Source organism: Danio rerio, chromosome 9 (assembly GCF_049306965.1).
Source record: "Danio rerio strain Tuebingen ecotype United States chromosome 9, GRCz12tu, whole genome shotgun sequence".
Taxonomy (NCBI): Eukaryota; Metazoa; Chordata; class Actinopteri; order Cypriniformes; family Danionidae; genus Danio; species Danio rerio.
Window position 1 is genome coordinate 21193470 of NC_133184.1, and position 21506 is coordinate 21214975.

The 21506-nt window shown below is 41.7% G+C and overlaps 1 protein-coding gene across 6 annotated transcripts in view; it reads right to left on the bottom strand.

The window, feature by feature from the left end:
* The window catches only part of tmprss3a (transmembrane serine protease 3a), a 66817-nt gene that overhangs the window by 35755 nt on the left and 9556 nt on the right, over positions 1 to 21506 (bottom strand). For 2 of the 6 annotated variants that reach the window (XM_073912592.1, XM_073912591.1), the window contains 4 exons: positions 18031 to 18154; positions 16732 to 16912; positions 1311 to 1559; positions 1047 to 1219 (listed from right to left, as the gene is read on the bottom strand). In XM_073912592.1, the coding sequence (XP_073768693.1) occupies positions 1047 to 1151 (105 nt within the window). In that variant the 5' untranslated portion in view covers positions 1152 to 1219; positions 1311 to 1559; positions 16732 to 16912; positions 18031 to 18154. Of the gene's footprint in view, positions 1 to 1046; positions 1220 to 1310; positions 1560 to 14015; positions 14103 to 16731; positions 16913 to 18030; positions 18155 to 21506 lie in introns of all 6 variants that reach the window. The other 4 variants (XM_021478890.3, XM_073912593.1, XM_073912595.1 and 1 more) reach the window with 3 other exon arrangements.

Below are 21506 nucleotides of genomic sequence, written 5' to 3' on the forward strand. Positions count from 1 at the left end.
ATGCGGTATAGGTGAATTGGGTTTGCTAAAATTGTCCGTAGTGAATGAGTGTGTATGGATGTTTTGCTGGGATGGGTTGCAGCTGAAAGGGCATGCGCTGAGTAAAACATATGCTGGATAAGTTGGCAGTTTTTTCTGCTGTGGCGACCCCAGATTAATAAAGAGATCAAGCCAAAATGAAAATGAATGAATGATTGTTTTTAGTTTCCTCGTTACTGCTTTAATGCATAACAGATAACTTCAAAAATGCAAAAGATGAAATGTTAAAATTTGTATACATCATTTTTGTGTAAGAATACGCAAAGTTGACATGAAATGAACATTTTTTATTTTTTTTTATTTTATATGTATATAGTAGTTCTCCGTTATTTTGTAAAATATTGTTTGCCCTTATAAACCTAAAATCAAATACTGTAAACTTCCCTTCCTCCTAACTTTCTTCCCTTCCTGTCACATGGAATTCCTTTAGGGCAGGGCTCTCAGTGAATGTCTCTTTCTGTTCTGAATTCGTCCAATTATCAATCTTCCTTTATTTTTTTAGTGTCTTTCAACAATCCAGTCAGTTCCCAAAGAAGAACATCATTGTATAACTTTTATAATTTTAGGGCTGTTTCAAGTGGATGTACTTCACAGTAGTCGAAAAGCATACCATCTTATGTTCAAATTCATAGTAATTTTAAATTAATAACAAAAACCCAGAGTTGCCAGGTCTACATAATAAAACACACACAAAATCTGCAATCACAATTCAGTGGAGTTATGTTCAGTGGATTTGTGTTTTTACTTCCCCTTGGTTAAACTTCTGTACTAAAGACACATCCAAGGTGTAAAAGTGAAACAATTCTTACAGAAAACATATACACATTAAGGCACATAACCAAGAAGGACTTGCCTAATGATATAATTGCCATTTTTATAAAAGTATTTTTTGTGGAAAATGGTTTCAACAAAAGCCCTACACATTTTTTTCAATGCATATGACCAGTAGTGTGATTTTTCAACCTCATTAATGTATGCAAACATAAACAACTGTTCTCTGGTCTTACCTGACCATCTGTTTGTGTGCTTTCTATACAGGGAATAGATTCTCCATTTACATCAGCCCCAACATCTACACCTGCCATAGACTCCAGTTCCTCTGGATCAGCCATGACTTACTTCATACACTCATTTTAGCAGCAGGACTCGAACACTTACGGTTGATTTCAGATTAGCTATTCTGTGGAAGAACATAGCAGAAGAATACAAGAATTACGCAGATTAATTAATATTCGCATGAATAAAACAAAAGTTCACCATGTCTAATTTACCTAATAGAGAACAGGTCCATGCTATCTGATTAGCTTGATATTTTGTCTTTGTGTTGATCTGGTCATTTTGGCTCTTCTGGTTGTCTTTACTCTGTCAGTTAGAGACTGACAGAGACTCTTGCCAGTAAAGTGGGACATCTGATCGCTGGAGTTCTGAGAAGTGGGGATCAGGTGGCCCCAGCATCTCCCTCAGTACAGCTCAGCTTACAGATAGGCCATAATCAAATGCAGAGGTGGATGATGGAGGGCCTTTAAAATGGCAGATATATATAAAGATATAGATACGGAAGACTTTAACCAATTAAGAAATCTGATGTATTTTAAATTACACATAGTACGTACAAGTTTATGTTAGAATTTCACATTTCTAAAATATATTATATTCATCTTATATTTAAAAATGTTGCAAAAAGTTTACAGTTTACATATATTTTTTGAACCAATGGAAATTCACTCCACAAACAAAGGAAACACTTTTGATTTTGCTGTTGACACTAGCTGTATTTGCTATTGTAGCATGCTAGAAAAGGTTCAGAAAAGTACAGTTCCTGTGTTATATTTTAGTGTGTATGTTGTATAATGTGGGCATTAAGAAGCTGGATTATGGGGAAAAAAGGAGTCTGCATACTCAAGGAGTGGGGGATGGGGGGTTCCATAAGAGGAGACAGGTGTGTTTTAATGGTGAGAGTTGTTTTTGGCGAGAAAGGATTAATCAGTCTGCAATGTACAAAAGTTTAATAAAAGACAAGTCTGAACTGTTAAATGTTTTCTGGTCTTCTTCAGTCTGTTACACTGTGTCAGAAGTGAACTACTGCATCATTCCTTATTTTCGTCATGCAATCAATGTGATGTGGAAGCAGACCCTGAAAAAATAAAGTCTGAGCCTAAAGACCTAAGGTAATGTTTTGTGAGGCTCTTGGTGCATCAAGGTGGCCTCTTGAGCACGTGGTAACACAGAAATATTGATAAGAACCACACAAAGCTTGTGTGATGGCTGCCACAAGATTGATCGCACCAGACACCGGGCTTTCGTTGTCAGAGCCAAGTGCCACCAAGAGTTATTAAACCGACCCGAGGAAAACCAACAAACATGGTGCCCCATGTTTCAATGTGAGGTGCTGATGAAAACAAACATGGCGGCCACCATGGATTAGCGCTATCGGCTGAAGTGAACATACGCCGCGCCACTTTTAAAACCAAAGTGGGTGCGAAGGAAAATAGACATGATGGCGCCCACAGAGTTGCACTGCCTGGAGATGTAAATGAACATGGCGGTGCCCATGGATCTGAGCTGCCTGCTGACAGAAAATTAATGCAGTGGTGGCCGCATCGCTACAGCTAAGGTGACTATTAAAACACCCAAATTTTCAGGCAAAGCTGATTGGGAAGCTTTTTTATGTTCAATATCTATAGCTGGCTTCAATTTCATTGGCCATATGCCTTACTGATGATGCCCTGTCCTGCTTGTTACTTGTTAGCCCTGAACACAGACATCACTATAATGCACTTGTCGGCACTCTAATTTAGCCAATTTGACCAGACAATCCTCCTGCATTCTGAATAATACTGAATAATAGATGCAGGCTTCTGGTAGAGCAGCTGAGAGTTCTGGCAAATGACATAGAGAATCTGACTCAACGTGCATGTGCCCACATTTCTCCCTTTGTTCAGGGGAGCTTGTAAGAGACCAGTTCGTTCAAGCCCTTACCACTGTTGAGCTCCGCAGACAGACACAACTGGCCACCCACAAACCCTATAGGATGCTTTGGAGATGGCTTTGGAGAAAGAGATTGTTTGTGGAACCTTTACATTGAAAAAGAGTCATCACAGTATAGTGTTCCATCAAAGTCTGCTGATGTGGGGGAGAGCTTAAGTGAAAGATCAGCCTAGGTATCAGAGATAACTGAGTTAATTAGATCTGTGGCACTTCAACCAGAGCAACACCCTTACACTAGACTAAGGGTTGTTGGGGTTGTGGGCATACTGGAAATTTAGGCTTTACAGTTGCCTCGAACCGGGCCAAAGCACGCTTGTCCCCCCTCCCGTCTACCCCGACGGCCTGCACTCACATTACAATCTGGTCTGGGCACGCTTACATCATCGATGCTGCACTGTTCAGTAAGCGCTCTCGCTCAGCACAGTGGAGATTTCTCTAGTTATATCATTTAAGTCGCTTAATATGCAGTGACATGCAGTCAGATATTTTGCCAAACAGTCCTTGGAGATGCGGTGACACGCAGACAGATATTTCGCCGAACAGATCCGCCACTTTTCGCTCTCATAAACAATCATAAAGCCCTTGTGCTGCAGGAATGAGAAGGTTTGCTGAAGGTGCGCAGCTGTTTTGCAGTGAGGGGTTTGTGTATTTTATAAACTATGGCAGTTTGCGTTCATTGAACAGTAAAATTGATAAATAAATCCATATGAAACAGTTCCTTAAAAATCACGTCTTGCTTTCAGTTTCGGGCTTTGGCACGTTTTGCGCTTACACTACAAGCCTACCACACCAAAGCTTCAAGTGAACCGCGCTCAGGCCCACCTCTTCCAACCGAGCGAGGGCTGGCCGATAGTGATGGGAAGTTCGGATCATTTTACTGACTCGCATCTCTGAGTCTCGTTCATTAAGATAAACAAACTTTTTTCGAGTCATTTCGTTCATTTGGTTCAATTTGCCAAAATATTATTAAAATGTTATGAATTGCTTCCAAACACATCTACAACTAGCCCAAAAGGTTGATTGCATGACAAATAAGAAAAAAAAAACAATATAATAAGACGAAAATAATAATCCAATGTTTACCTGCTCTTTTGTCTATGAAGGTATTGTTGTCTCTTTGCTCAGCTCACCTCTTCATGTCTTCAAATGTCAGAGGTTCATTCATGTTACACTGACAGTCACATGTAATCTTAATCAATGCACAGTCTAAGCTGATAGGAGCCATGACCGTTCGTTCATCACGTGAGAGAATGACTCAAACCCGAGGGCTCGAGAGATGAACGGTTCAATTCTTTTTCCGGCTCTAAACGCGTATGATTGGCCCATGAGGAAAGAATGACTCAGTCCCGATAGAGGACTCGAGAGATGAACGGATCAAAACTTTTTCCGGCTCTAAACGCGTATGATTGGCTCGTGATGAACGAGTGACTCAGACCCGATAGAGGACTCGAGAGGTGAGCGGATCAATTCTTTTTCCGCCTCTAAATGCATATGATTGGCTTCTGCCAATGTGATGAAGACTTGAAATTAAAGAGACCTGCACAAATGTGCACGAATCACTCCCTGAGAGGACTCGTAGTTCCTGAGTCATTTTGAAGATTCGTTCAAAATAAATGAATTGTTCATGAACGACCCATCACTACTGGCCGAGTGAACTGTGCCTGAGCCCGATTCAGCGCACTTACACTTCTCAAAACGATCTGGGAAATGGGCCTGGGCATGGTTCAGATAGCATAGTGTGAGTACGCCCTTAGTCAGAAAGTGTCCTAATTTACCGGTGAACCAGGGAAATGGCATGGGACTGCCTGAGTGGGGACGTGCGAACTCCCAACTCTTCTCCCACCACGAGATTTTTCCATCAGGGGTCAAAGGAGTTGGACAATCAAACAGAACATGTTCTGTTGGAGGAGGGGAAATATGGGCCAAAAGAGTCTTTAGTTGTGGTAGGTCAAACATCTGTTAGTGATAGTGATAGTATTAGTGATTTTTGCCATGTATCAATTTTAGTCGTAGAACTACTGTGAAAGTCATGAGACCAGATTTGGTATCGGCCAATGCCAGACTGGAGCCCACCACTGTTCAGTTACGCACTGTGACAGGGGAACTTGCGCCAATTAAAGGCAAAGGGCAGGTGGAGGTCACTGTTGGAGGGATAACATTATGACATTCTGTGTGGGTGCTACTGTCCAGGACCCCTGCATTCTCAAGCTAGACTTCATAAGGAGTGCAGGTTGTTGGTTAGACTTGAAAAATGGCATGTTCGGTGTCAGTGATCAGTGGTGATTTTGTGTTGACTACAGACACCTTAATGAAGTGACTGGAAAGGACTTCTTCCCCATGCCACTTGTTGACGAGCCACTTGACCTGGTGGTTGGGTCCTCATGGTTCACTTCCTTGGACCTTCGTTCTGGCTATTGGCAGGTACCCATTGCACCTGATGCAGGGCCTAAAACTACTTTTTTGCACAAGTCAAGGGTTGTGGCAGTTTTGGGTGCTCTGTTTCGGTCTCTGCAGTGCACCTGCCACGCTTGCAAGGTTTATTGACAAGGTGTTGTTGGGTATTCCAATGTCTGTGTGTCTGGTGTACCTAGATGACATACTGGTTTATAATGTCATGTCATGTGCTGGTTTGTGTGAGTGAGTCTGGCTTTAAGGTGTATCCAGAAAAAATGTAATTCTTTAGCAGGGAGGAGACATTTTTAGCACACAAATTAGGGGGACAGGGAATTGGTACAGTGGAAGAGAAGGTGCAGGCTGTGAGCAACTGGACTGCTCCCACAACAGCACAGCAGCTTAAAAGTTTTCTTGGCTTAGCTTAGTATTACAGGACATATTTGAAGGGTTTTGCCAGCACTGCAGACCCACTTTCCTGACTGTTGAAGATGGAAAAGTCCTTTAGGTGGATGAAGGAGTTTCAGGATTCCTTTGCTTCCTTAATATTGCCCCATCCCCCCAAGCCTCTTTGGAAACCACTCATAGTTTTGCAGGGCAACAGTTGCTGAAAGTGGGGATCTACCAGAAGCGGAATTTTGACTTGAAAACAAAACGTTGACACATTACAGCGGGATTGTGTTGATTGGGTTGCGGACTTCAAATTCCAGACTGGGAAAAACAGGCTGCTGGTAACCTAAACTACACTATAATGGAGAAAGGCCTGTAGCTGACACTGATAATGAGTTATGTGCGTACTCAACCCATGAGAGATGCTGATTGCAAGAAAAGAGATTCTAAGATACCAGACATTGCAATACACATTAAAGATCTTGATTGGCTCTCTCTGTTTGACCATTACTCTAAGGTTGAAAACCAAAAGAAAGACTAACAATGGCCCCCAATAAATGACAAAACTCACTCTAAAATTTAGAGTTAAACTGAGGTCCTCTGTCAGAAACCACGTCCGTTGGGAGGCCATGAGCTGATCAATGACAGCAACTGCTGTCTCTTTGGCTAAGGGTAATTTGGGCAGATAATTTAAATTGTATAGCCTTCGTAAACCAGTTCACTACAGTTAAAACAACCATATTGCCACCAAATGGCGGGAGTCCCGTGACAAAATCTAGCTATATATGTGCCCAGGGTCTTCATACTGACAGCGGTTGAAGAAGTCCTGAGGGAGAATGATTGGAAGTCTTAGAAACCGCACAAACAGACCTAGCCAAAACAAAATCCCACATATCACGAGCCATTGCTGGAAACCAGAATCGCTGTTTAACAATTAATAAAGTGTGACCCACCCCTGCATGACAAACCACTTTAGAAGAGTGTCCCCATCAAATGACATCAGATCTGGGTGGGGGTGTTACCCCATCCAAGGCAGAGTGAACCTTAGACTCAATCTTGCATGTTACAGCAGAAATAAAAATCTTCTGTGGAATGATAGGCTTGAGGGGCAAATTGCAATTGGAAAATTTAAAAAAAACAGGATAACACACCAGGTTTGTTGTTTTTAGAACCTGGTCAATTAGATATTGTAAAATCAAATCAAATCACTTTTATTTTCACATCATCACCAGCATGTGTGCTATGATGAGTGAAAAGCTTAGGTGCTGGCTCCAGGCAGTGACAAAATACAGTCAGTGCAAAATAGAACAACATAGAAAAGCATACTCCCAAAAAAACAGGACAATGTAAAATTGGCAGTGTTGACAGCGATATGTACAATGAATAGGTGTACACATAGTTGTAGGCAGTATTGTTTTAGGTATGAATCGATTAATGTGCAGTGCATGCTACATATTGATGGTGTGCAGTCAGGGGTATGGAAGAGTTTGTGTGTGTTGTGTTAAGTGTTCATCAGCCTAATAGACTGAGGGAAGAAACTTTTCTTTAGTCAGATGGTGCTTGATCAGATGCTGCGTAACCTTCTGCCTGAGGGTAGCAGAAAGAAAAGTCTATGGCTTGGGTGGTTGAATTCAATAATGATTCTCTTGGCTTTCCTTATGCACTGCCTGGTGTAGATGTCCTGGAGGGAAGCTCACCTCCTACTGCGCGTCCATAACATGGTGCTGTTTCCATACCAGGTGGTAATAAAGCCAGTCAGAATGCTCTTCACAGTGCAGGTGTAGAACGAGCGGAGGATGTGGGGGCTCATTCCAAACCTCCTGAGAAAGCTGAAAAAGAATAGGTGTTGTTGTGCCTTCATCAGCACTGCGTCTGTGTGAGCAGTCCATGTCAAAATCTCAATGATGTGTACTCCAAGAAACTTGAAAGTGCTGACTCTCTCCACTGGTGTCCCGTTGATGGCGATGGGATGTGTTCTTTCTTCTCTATCCTGAAATCCACGACCAGCTCCTTAGTTTTGCTGATGTTGAGTGAGAGGTGGTTTTCCTGACTCCACTGCTTCAGAGTGTGCACCTCCTCTCTGTAGGCCGTCTCATCATTATTGGTGATTATGCCCACTACCGTTGTGTCATCAGCAAATTTAATGATGACGTTGAAGCTGTGTTTGGATGTATGTGTGTGTACAGGGAGTACAAGAGTGGGCTGAGAACACAGCCCTGTGGAGCACCAGTGTTATGGATCAGTGTGGATGAGGTGATGTTGTTCATTTTGACCACCTGGCGTCTGCTTAACAGGAAGTCCAGGATCCAGTTGCACAGAGAGCTGTGTAGGCCCAGAGCCTGGAGCTTCACCACCAGCTTGGCAGGCACTATAGTCCAAAAACAGCATTCTCACATATGTTTTGTTTTCCAGGTGAGACAGAGCAGTGTGCAAGGTAAAAGCAATTGCATCATCAGTGGAGCTGTTCTTTCTGTATGCAAATTGCAGAGGGTCAGTGTGAGCAAGCAGTACCAAGCAGATGTGGTTTTTAATTAGCTTTTCAAAGCACTTACTGAAGATGGGTGTCAGTGCAACCAGACACCAGTCATTCTAGCATGTGGTTATAGCTGATTTCGTTATTGGCACAATAGTAGCTGTCTTAAAGCATGTGGGAACCACAGACCGAGAGAGCAAGAGGTTAAACATGTCCCTGAAAACCCCCGCTAGCTGGAGTGCGTTTCCATTGTCGCTTTGGTTGTGTGACCCAGACAAAGGGCTCTGTTGATTTGTTTGTAAACAGAGCATCGTTAAAGAACTCAAAGTCTGGTCTTCGATGTGCGACAAAGGTCGACAATTTCCCGAAGTGTGTGTCTGTCATAGGCAATAAGTAAAACACACAAAACAAAACAAAGTTTGCTGGGAGCTCACAACACGGCGGCCATGCTCGCCGCCATCTTCGATAAGATCAAAATGTCTGTAAAATAATGCCCACCGTTCCTGCCTAAAGCACAAACATTTGGCGGACTTCCTGTACTCGAGATTTTTGTGTTCGGTCAAAACAATATAAGAATTTCTAATTCCTATTACCAATGTCATAATTTTATTCGGCAGTGTTTTATTGATGAGAATAAAACACGCAAGTGTGCATCTTGCCATCTAGGTGGGAATGCTGGGACTAGACGGAGCCTTTCCCTAATGCGTCAATCTCCACCACTAACTGCTGAGATGGATCGGGGGCTATGAGAAATGGTAGTTTGGCTATGGGGTGCAGCTACCTGAACAAAATTTTGGAGTTAGGTTGAGGCAGCCAGAGGTGCGGTGAGCTGGCTGAAATTCAGAATAAAACGGCAGTAAAAATTGGCAAAGCCCAGAAACCTCTGCAGGACCTTGCGGAAATCTAAATTTACCACAGCCTGAATCTTCTCTGGATCCATGCAAACCCACTCTTCTGAAAATGTGCCCCAAAAAAGGAACGGACTATGCATGAAAAATGCATTTCTCGGCCTTGACATAAGGCCCATTCTCTAGCAGCCTCTGAAGCACTCGTTTGACGTGTTGCACATGTTTTTGGAGAGAATAACAGAATATTGGAATGTCAACCAGGTAAACATAAATGAACTGATCTATCAAATCTCTCAACACGTCATTGACGAGTGCTTGGAAAACTGCATTGAAAAGCCCGAATGGAAGAACACAATATTCAAAGTGCTCCCTGGAGGTATTAGAAGCAGTTTTTCACTCATTGCTCTCTCTTATACGGACCAAATGATAAACGTTGCGGCGATCTAATTTTGTGAAGAAGGACTCCCCCTGCAGACTCTCAAAGGCTGGGGACATCAATAGCAAGGGGGTAAATATATCTTAACGTAATGTTATTCAGCCCTCGATAGTCAATACATGGGCTGAGAGAACAGTCCTTCTTCACAAAATAGAACCCTGTTCCCACCAGTAAAGAAGAGGAATGGATGATCGAAAGAATCAGAAATATATTTCTCCATGGCCTCCCTTTCAGAAACAGAATGTGAGTATAATTTGCGGAGTTGAGTTCTACTGAGCCTTGGCATTCCATCCACACTCAGCAGCCAATGTGCGGAACTCAATGGCATAGTCTACCACTCTCCGAGTGCCCTGATGTAACTTGGCCAAAAGTTGTGCCGCCTCTCTCCCAGAGGCTGCCTCGTGAAGATTTTCTTAAGCTCTTTCATAAATAAATCGAAGAATCTACTACAAGGAGGCTTTTGACTCCAGACCAAGGTTCCCCATCAGGTATTGCCAGTAAGGGGGTTGATGACAAATGCCACCTTGGCGTGCTCCGTGGAGAACAGAGATGGCTGTAATGTGACGTACAAAGGACACTTGGTGATAAAATATAGGCACATCAGAGGTTCCCCAGAGTAGGAAGTAGGTGGGGGAAGATGAAGCTCAGATGAAGGATGTGCTGGTTCCAGAGCAGAAATCGTAGATGCAACAGGCGTGTCTCCCGATGCAACGACTCTTCCTGTAAGCTTTTTGATCCAAATGCAAGTTAAAGTTTATTAACAATAAAGTTTAACAAAAATGCAAACAGCATGCAATAGCAGCATAAAAGATAAAAAGATGACAACAGAACATCAAGGAGGCCAGCTACAGCAGATCCTGACAAAACAGAGAGATCATAAAACAGAGTAACGAAATGACAATGATGTCATGGCTTATCGCTCTTAAATAGATGATCTAAGTGCCATCAGCTGAATCTGCTGATTTGTCCCGCTGATCACCTGATATAAACCAAAAAATGCATCAAAGCATATGGAAGGCTACAACACAAACTCACGTGACAACAACGAACATAAAGAGACAGAGCACATGCACCTGACAACCCTGGCAGACTCTTTTTGCCAAGTCTTATGGGTCATCAATTCTCATTTCATCATCTTCGATCCAGAACAGATAAAGAGATTGAGGGTAAGAATTAATAACTTAATAATTGAGACTTTAATGTCACTACAGTCGCTATTCCGCAGTACCTCTCTTGCCCTGGTAACCAACTCCTCCCTCAGACTAATGAAGGACAACTTCAGCTGTTCGTACAAGCAGTGCTGTTGAGGCTTTGCTGAATGTGAGTGTTTTTTAAAATGGTTTCTTTCATAGATGGGATCTGGATCCCCAGTGAAAAGCGATGCTGGTCTGTAATCTTCCTTTTTCACAACCAGAGATCTGGACTTAGCTGGCTTAAAGTTCATCTGGGGGCAGTTAATGAGACATTCATGGCTTTGCTGGATCCATCTACGACCCAGGACTGATGATGTAGTTATTATCAGATCATTCACAAATGCTCTGATACGGGGCTTCCACATACCTGAGTTTGTGAGTGGGCCTTTACACTCCACATCTGCTGTTTTCACAAGCATATTTATGGACATGGAGACCAGTTTTACAGAAATGCCCAAACTGCATTCAGGGATAATGCCCTTCTCAAGCCGATGAAAAATAGATGTTTCTATAATAAAGTCACTGTCAGACTGAAGCAGCTGTAATAGTTCAGTCCTTGATCTTGCCTGGAACATGGTACTGGTCCATCAATGTTTCCAACAATTTGTGTGGAATGGACCCATAGGCATTGGTATTATCCTGCCAAAGGACTAAGTGGTCTCCTTTGCCTTCTCAAGCCTCCTGAATCAGCTAGGTGAAGGTTCCTGTTTGCGTTCTTTGTGTAGGTGCTCTTCAGAAAGAACTGAAGAACTTATCTTGCGCTGAGCAAGAATACTGAAAAATATCTTCCATGACGACCCAAAACTGCTTGATGGTGCTTGAGCTCTCATGCGTTGAAATCCAGCCACCCTCTGCATGCCTCCACTGCTGTATCATCTTTCCCCTTCTCAACCTACAACCTCATCAACTTCTTTCAGCATTGGTTCTGTGATATTGAATGCTGAGGTGGGTCTAGTGGAGCTATCAAGATCCTACATGTCCCAAGATCTTCCTCTCGATCCTTTTGATCTTCCTCTCGAGGTTCACTTTAGGTGGCCCTGAGGTACTTACTAACCTTGTCTTCAGTACAGGCAAGTTGGTCACTTCTTTTCTGTCTGACAATCTTTTGTTGAAGCCACATGCTTTCTAGCTCTCTACTTGCTTCTCCTTTTATGCTACTCGGCTCAGTGGAGAGTGTAATGAGTTTTTTCCTACTTGAGCTACCGCCTTAGCAGTCTGAGCTCATGCCAGAGCTGGCTGATCTTCACTTCCTGTCTATTTGGCTCCCCTTGGCCTCTGATTGGCTTTTGTTACTTTAAGCCAACCCTTTCGAAAGCAATGCTGATAACCATTGTCGACATCATCTACATCTTCTGGTCTGCATCTCCCCTTGCAGTACCTTCAAGGAACCTATCTCTTCCTTATTGGAAGCAGGTCACATCAGCTAGTGGTGTTCTTACTGCTTGACATATGGTGGCACTTGTGAAATGTTGAGTTTTCTGGCACTCTGAGGTAACTTTGGTCTGGGCTCCTCCTGTGTTGCTCCACCTGATTTCCTGTCAAGCATTGAAAATGCTGGTTCTTGCAGACTTGCCACATGTACAAATTGCACTTATTGTCATCATTCCATTATCACAGGTCATTACTTCCTTGTCTGTCAATTTTGGTCCTCCTCTCCTCTCAGGCAGAGCTAGGAGTACAATCCAGTAGATTTTTCCATACCTTGTTTTGGGTGTGCCCATCGGGAGCTGCAGGCTTGGTTACCAGCCCTCTATGCCCTGGTTATTTATGTTCCAGTTGTCGGCTGTTTCTTCAGCAGTCACCATACTTTAATGGTTATCATCTGGCTTATTTCTAGAGGTCACTGGCCTGGCCAGATCAACTAATTCTAATAAACACTTAAATGCACTTTAGACACTGTAATAAAGTTTGTTGTTGTGTGGGAAGAAGAAGACAGGGTCGGCGATATCAGGTAAGTAATTATCTTTTATTTTTGTATTTGTGCCACACTCACCACTGCGTGGATGTGTGTGTGTGTGCTCTGTCCTCTCCTGACTGCTCCTCCCGCATCCTTAAGAAGGGAGGCTGTTTCTCAATATGCGTTCTTCAGCGGTCTTGTGTCCTCGTGTTCTCGTGCAACATCACATCATTAGCTGCCTAAGTTCAGTTCCAATACTCAAGACCGCAAGTACGGAGGACGCGTGAAACTTCCCGGATGTAATCTTGATATCGAGGACGCACTGATGCAGACTTGAGCACCGAACTCGCTCTGGAAGTCCCAGAAGTCATTGCGACTGGAGGTGGGAAGTGCAGCATTTTATTTAGATTTATTATTAAAGTTCAGAGATATCACTTATTTACCTCAGGAGTTTCCCTAAATCAAACGATGAAAGTAAACATGAATTATGAATGAATTAACATGAACATGAATTAACATGAATATCTTATTAAAGGAATAAACACATTAAGGGTTGTTTGTTTGCTGAAATTCGTATTAAAATTTGTTTTATTTATATTGTGCAGAGTATATTTATAATGGTTTTATGCAAAGTATAAATTTTGAAGAGGGGGGAAACAATAAATCGTTGTATGAGGGCTGTAATGTTTAAATAATTTCCATTTAAAACGCATGAAGGTCACGTGACCATCAGGAAGAATGCAACATCCCATTTCTCAAAGGACGCATTCTCTGCCCTCGTGGTCTCCTGAGTTCGTTCTTCCGAGGACACCTGGCAAGACCGGTCTCCACAAGAACGCAAGTCTCTCTGCATTCTTGGAATTGAGAAAACAGCCGGAGTCTCTCCGGTCCAATCACTAGAAAGTAAGGTGTTATTTATTATTTCTGATTGACCTGCTGATTGGCCGCCTGGCTCCGAGCATGCTCTCCCACCTTATTGGGTGTTAGATCACACTTACCTCTCCACAGACACATAATCAGTGTAAGAGATTGAGAAAGATAAAGAAACATATTTCATTGTCACTTTTTAGGCAGCTCTTCTCTTGGAAACCCACAACTCCCCACAAATTTTATAAGAGATTATACCCAACTTAGAGTTACCACAGAAACCACCTTGATAGGCAAGCCTCAAAACTTTTTACACTTACATGCGAACAGAACTGGACCTTTTTAAAATAGCCATAAGTATATCCTAGAATGTATGTAATGTTTTTATGTGTGTATGTTCATGTTTTTTGTAATCTAGGTAAAATGCTGTCTTTGTCTATATTAATCTTATTTGTATTAAAATCCTTGAAAGTATCATTAAGTCTAAGGTAACTCATAGCCTGGCTGGAATGCAGATCACTCTTTCAGAATAGAGGAGAACCAGCAACGACTCATCAGAAGACTTCCAAGCCAGCACACACTGCATAAGACACAGACAAAAGAACAAAACTGTAAAACATAGCCCTCTCTCCCCAAAGGGGGAAATGAATTTGCTATGTGGAACACTTTCACTATGGGGTATTTTATCAGAAAGCCAATGATCTGAAGAGTAACAGGCCAATGAAATGCCAATGAATTACACAAATAGTTGCATAAGACTGTCAGACACACATCGCTCAGCACCTTTTCAAGCTAAGGTGAACCGCTGTGGCGAAGGAACATAGCATACATTTGAACATAGAATACATATGAAAGTGGCACAAATCTGACCTGAAAAGATCAGATTCCATGCGGTTTGGGCTGTTTACACTGTCGCATGAGGGGAAAAAATCTGATTCGGGCCACATTTGACTGCAGTGTGAACGTAGCCCCAGAGGAAGCAAACAGGTCAACCTTGGCTTATCCTGGAAGTGGAAGCTGCTGTAAGAGCGCATCAAATGCATGGTTGAGCTCACCAGCGATCTGAATGGCATAAATCGATTTCAGCCACATATGTCTGCAGAGGAGCCGACAGCAAGTGAGCTGAGGCATGTGGTTCTTTTCCACAGAACCACAGCTTTACACTCGCAACACAATGCCTCCCAGTCTGTACTGGAAACATCTGTTCAGATGACATGCCTTAACATTTGTTCTAGAAGCACTCTGGCCTGTAGAAATGCAGGGTCCATTCAAAGGCTAAAGGCCTTGTGACAAAGCGAAGTGAAAGCTATCTGTTGTGTGGCCCTGTGCCTTGTGTGTAGGGGCCAGATTGTTACGCCAATGCTAAAGCGTTCTTATATGGAGCAATCAGATTGCTTGATTGCAGCAACAGTTGCCATATGCCCCAGGAACCTCTGAAATGATTTTGGTGGGACTAAATTTTTCCTGTCAAACACTTTTAGACAGATCAGCATCAGCTCAGGAGAGGCACACAATCATTGTGATCTAGTCCAGCTCCAAAACAAGAAAAGAGATGCTCTGCACAAGGACAAGCTTGCTCTTTTCTTGGTTGACCTGAAAACCCAACAGGTCAAGGTGCCGGAGCACCCTGTCCCTGTGCATAACCAATTCACTCTCACCTTTCCTGTGGGGTCCTGTTGAGGGGCTGGTGGTTCGAGAGAAGGTAATCTATCGTCAAACACACTCAGAGCTTGTGGCGAGGTGCACTGATCTTGTGAGCTGGAAGGCATAGCATCCCAGGCTGGCAGTGTTCAATTTGTCACAACCAGAGAAGGGAAAAAAAGCTCTTTTGTTGAGAATTTGGTGGCGGCAGGCCATGAGGCCAGCGACCTGTTGTTGAAAAACACCATTTGATGGTGTCCCTGGCCCTTCACTGAGCAAGGGCTGCTTTGTGGTTCGTTAATGGCATGCTGGGGCAGGGGCACTGAATGCCTACGGGGTGCTTGATGCTGCCGCTTTGCCGGAGGATTAAGCAAGGCTGGCAGAGCAGGCCTTGAAGCTGGAGGTGGGTGCCCTCAGCTAGGAGCAGTTGAGGTGGATGGTCTGATGGGTGGAGCAGTTTTATAAGACCATGGATAGATGACCTCACCCATCGCTCTCGACTGCTCTTTCACTCCAGTGAACTCTTGAGTAAATTCACTGTGTCGCCAAACAGTTCAGTCTAGGATATGGGTGCGTTAAGAAAGCAGACTTTGTCAGCATCATCATATCTGCCAGGTTTAGCCAGAGGTGGCATTTCTGGACCACTAATGTGGCCATTGTTTTTCCCAGGGCTAATTAACTGCACATATTTAGTTTCTGAATTAGTTTTTTTAATTCTGAGAGGAGAGTGCCAGGCTATTGCTTTCTTGTGTAAACGAGCTTCACAGGAAGATAATGGTCATATGGCATCAACAGCCGTGGTCACAACGCTCGGTTTGCTTCATATGAGACCACTTCAGTGTTGGCTTCGCGATCAAGTCCTTAGATGGGCATGGCGCACGAGTATGCATCGGGTGCACATCACTCCGCTGTGTCTCCACACCGCCCCTGGATGGATTTGGCTTTTCTACAGGCCGGAGTGCCCCTAGGGCTAGTATCCAAACATGTTGTCCTAACAACAGATGCCTTCAGCACAGGCTGGGGGGTCATGTGCAACAAGCATGCAGCTACGGGTTCGTGGTCCAGACCCTGCTTGCATTGGCATATCATCTGCCCGGAGCTGTTGGCAGTGTATCTGGCCCTCCGCTGTTTTTTTCCGGTGCTGGAGCAGAAACACATGCTGGTCAGGATGGACAGCATGGCGATGGTAGCTTATATCAACCGTATTGTGGGTATACGCTCTCGCCGCATGTCTCAGCTCGAAATCATGTGTGCCATTCACATTCCAGGCGAGCTAAACCATGCAGCCAATGTGCTCTCATGGCAGTTAGTGTCCCGAGGACAGTGGAGACTCCACCCCGATTCGGTCAAGCTGATATGGGCGTGCTTCGGGGAAGCCCAGATCGATCTGTTTGCTTCCACTGAGAACGCACATTGCCAACTGTTTTATTCCCTGACCGAGGCCCCTGAATTTCGGAGCATTCCCCTATGGGAGGACCTCCTCTCTCAGGGATAGGGCACCCCGCCCAGATCTCTAGAACCTCCATGTGTGGTCCATAGACAGAGCGTGGAAGACTTAGGTGACTTACCGCCCGCGGCACTTAAAACCATCAAGTACGTTCTTCTTGTTGAGAAGACCCCCGAACTTGCCAGATTAGCATCATGTTATCCTTCCTTCAGGATAAGCTGGAGCATAGGCTGTCAGTTTCAATGCTAGGGCCCCATACCTGGAATTGCTCATAGGGCCCCCACATCATTAGTCCGCCCCTGCTGTTGACAGACAGATGACCAATTATTTGATGGACAGATTGAGAGACAGACAATAAGCCAACATAATAAGACACTACATGAATTGGTACATGAATAATGCGTTGATTACGCAGGTAGGGGATGGTTATGCTTGTTTCTATCAGGGAGCATTACATTTGTTTTGAAACTGTTGTCATTGGAGAGCTCCATGGGAGACCTGTTTTGTTTACTTGTCATGTCTTATTCAGCATAGAGTCAAAGCAACCTTTGAAGAGTTTTTTTCAGTTTAAAACACCACCACTCACTGTCACTCAGCATGTGAATCTCTTTAATTTAAACACTGACATTAATGATAGGACACAGAACCGTAATCATACAAAGTAGACAAAATTGGACCAAGAAAATCTTAGTCTACTTGATAGTTTTAGTTATTTGAGATACACACAACAAAATCTAAATTTCAGATTAATAAAATAAAGGTATCGAAATAAATATAATAGAACCTTAAACTAATCTGTAATAATATAAATAAAGCTAAATAGAAATATAAAAAGTAAATCAAATAAGAGACAAAAACTAAAAACATGAAATTAAAACCAACTGAAAGTGAAACAAAACTAAGCAATAATAAATTAACATGCAGTTAATTATCTCAGATACAGTTAAATTACAGACACAGTACATAGATAAACAAACAAGCAAATAAATAAATAAATACATAATATATAAACTTTATCTGCATTATGCAAATACCAACAACAGATAAAAACAACAGACACATTCACAAGTCATTTACCAGTTTAAACATGTCAAATAAATGATAGAATTCAAAAGTTCACATCTTGTTGAACATGATAAAATAAAACACACACTGCTATAAATAATTTAATGACACGCTTGTTCTATCACTATACCCTGCAGTTTATAAAGCCATACAATGGATTAAGTGCAATTTCTCAAAAATATAGAGAAAATATACCCGTATCAAAATAAAATGAAATTGCAGTAAAATTTCACAGTTTTAATGCTGCATGTTTTACACAGAAAGTGACACAAGATGTGAAAGACAGTTCAGGGTAATTCCCGTTTTTTTAAAAGAAGGAAATGTGTGCAGGCCTGATTACGGCCAACTCTGTAACCTTTCCGTAGCTGGCCTCGCTTTGACAAAGCCAGGAAAAAGCCTGTGTGGTTCATGGAGGAGTATGTGTTATAATGGTTTTCTTCTATTTGCTCTTTAAACAGACATTCATTGGAGAACTTCTTCTACAACAAAAAAGGAGATGGAAAATTAAATGCATACCTTTGTAGGTACTATTTCAGAATGCAGTTGATTACACCTACCAGACAGATGAAATGACTATTATTTTGCAAAAACATAGGTGTTACCTATCTAGTTCAGCTTCAACTTACTCTGAAACTTACAGTTTGTCCAGCATGCTTTACACAACATCATATTAAAGCAACACCATGTGTTTTCAGACCAAGTGTACCACATGCCGGCTTTTGAGTGAAGGTCCTGGCTGTTAGAGCACCCTGTGGGGGCTGGCTGCAGTACAAGTCATAAAGCCTGCCTTCGTGTTAATGAACGAGACTTGAGCCCAAATAATAAAATAATAATAATAATTGCAAGAAAATGTCCCAAAAGATGGTTTTGGTCGAATAAGGCACTGGTCATCAGCTGATAAAGGAGCAGATATTCATTTTTTGTTAACAGTATGTTCTTAGCCAGTCATTAAATGCTATAAAAACAGGGCGTGTCATCGTGATTGACAGTTGTGATGGACAGTTTCTCAGACCGTCGGAGCATAGGGAGGAGATAGAAGTCTTATTATTTTATTTCTGTGTTATTTTACCATGATAAAATGAGTTGTTCAGCAGTAAACAATACTTTCTGACATACAGGATCTGATGGAACACTTTATAAGGTCAGGGCTTTATCGGGCTTTATTATTTTGCTGATACACGCCTTGCAATGATGTGGAAAATACAGGTGATCATTATCTAGCAGTAATTCTCTTTATGGGTCTGAAAAAAATATTTAGGAAGACAAAACTAATGTTAGCCGATCTTCACACTGATATCCTGTAACGTTATTTGAACTTGACTTGCGCACGTCTCTGAGATTTTTAGTTTCAGCATGTTATCAAGTTAATATACAGAATTTGCTGCTATAAAGTATTAATGTTTTAGAAACCGGATCTTGTATAACAAGAGCTGTAAATGTTATATATATATATATATATATATATATATATATATATATATATATATATATATATATATATATATATATATATATATATATATCAAGTATTGTTGGCTTTATTGTATTTTTTTGAAAACTTCTAATAAACATTAAAATGAATGTATATTCCTCTTTAAATTCCTCAGATATGATCAAGGCATCGAATAAACCAAATAAAAAATGGAGGGAAAAAAAGGATAAACAATATACAAGCGATGTTCAGCAGCTGATAGACATCAGTTAATGTATTAATACTGCAAAGTTTATTGTACAAATTGATAGGGATTATTTTATATAAAGCATGGATGTGTAAATATCCTGTTGATATTTAGAAATCTTGTTAAATTGTTATCTATGGTGTGTACATTTTAGTTCCTTTTGATTGCTAATTAAAAATAAAAAACTTTTCAAAAATGTATGTGTTGTTCGTATGTTATTGTTCACATTTTACAAGTGTTATTTCTACCCATATGAAGAAACTAAATACTAACAACCCTGTTAAAAGAGAAATATTTTTTGTCCTCATGGCTTAGTCTAACTTAGGCTTATGCCGAGTTCAGACTGCATGATTTTCAAAGTAGTCGTGTCACAGCTGTTTTCACATTGCATGACTATCTGGGCTAGCGTTTCGTCGCTGCTTTGTTTACACTGCAAGATGGATCGGCGACAGGGACATTCACATTGCGACTTTACTATAGGAAGAATCGCCGACAACTTCGTCCAAACTACGTCTCACAGCCAAAAACACATAGTATATCTTTTGTTATTAACTCCATAATGAGAAAGAAGCCTTTAATGGGGTAGAACATGTACATGTTTGCTCACCTGGGTTTAAAGGGAATTAGCCATTTCTCCTCAACGCTGATAATAAACTAATTTCTTTCTGTATGAAACGTCAAACAGACACAGTTGCTCCTGAGTCCTGTCAAACCTCCACTAGTTTTTCCTCCATTTCGTGGGTCCAAATGAACCGAAAAAGAGCGCTTTTAACTTCTCCCCCAGCCTCCCGCTGGCCTGCAGCAGGTATACACACGCACACACAAGTGAAAGCTGCTCTCTCATTGGCTGTAGGCGATCGCTGATGTTATTTTCAGTCAAAACTCAATTCACATGGCATGATTTGAATCGTCGACAGCTCCAGATATTTAGCATGCCAAATATCTCACAGGCATCGGCGACTCATCGGCGATTCTCTCAGATCGCGTCTTTGATAGTTCATACTGTGTGATTGTCACTCACGTGCACGAGCAGCGATTTGCCTGTGATTTCAGGCATTTGTCGGCGATTTCTCAAAACCTTTCGGCGAGCCAAAATCGGGGCTAAAATCACGCAGTCTGAACTAGGCATTAGGTGTATGAAAGATTGTTTATTTCTGCAGTCCAAGATTGTTTTTATTAAATTATATTTTTATTAGCGAGCCTTTGTTAGTACAGATACTGGCTGTCACGTGAGAAGTTCTAGTGGCGTGGTTGATTTGACATATAAACGTTTGGTTGGAAGCTTAATTCCGCGGCTCCGCCTCTGGCTCCATCTGATAGTCACTTCTGCTCATGCCCAGGGTCCAATTTCAGCAGTTTTTGCGACAGTTTGTGCCCGTCATGCGGCGTTTTACCTTCAAAGTGTTTAATGGAAAAAGGCGCTGTCCATATTTTTTTACAGTCATTGTTTAAGTAATAACAGATGTCAAATAAATGTTAACTATAGAAAATTTCCCATCTCCCATCTCCATGCATGTAACTTTAGGGGTCTTTGTCCATTAAGTCAGATTAGCTGCCTATCCAGTTTAGTTTGTTATAAATCTTTGTTTTATGTACCTTGAAGATCAAAGGATTCAAAGAAGTTCAAGGATGCAGTGGGTGTAGATGTTAATAAAAACAGGTCACTGTTCCTGGAGAGCTACATTCCTGCAGAGTCCGTTAAACTCTTTATCAAACACACCTGTATTTATTTATCAAGCACTCCTTTAGATCTTGCTTACTTGGTTATTATGTTGGATCAAGGTTAGAGCCAAACTCTAGGACAGGGGTAGAAGATTTGCAATTTGTTTGAAATTTTGTGCAATGTAATTTAAAATATATTTTCATTTTTGATTAACGCTCCTTCTTTTGGAATTGTTTCTTATTGTGCATTTAATTTTTGTAAAATATAATTTTATAACGCAATGTCAATTTTTTAAATTCATGCTTATTATTACTCAATTCCTGACCGCAATACATTTGGCATGAACTTGATTCCATACTAGACTTTGACCTTTATAACTTGTGTAGTCTATGCAAAAAACAAGCAATTGCATTTATCAAGAGAAAGTTGCATAGGGTTGCTTTAAATAGCATGCTAAAACTGTTCATAGTTGTCATATAGTTGTAAACA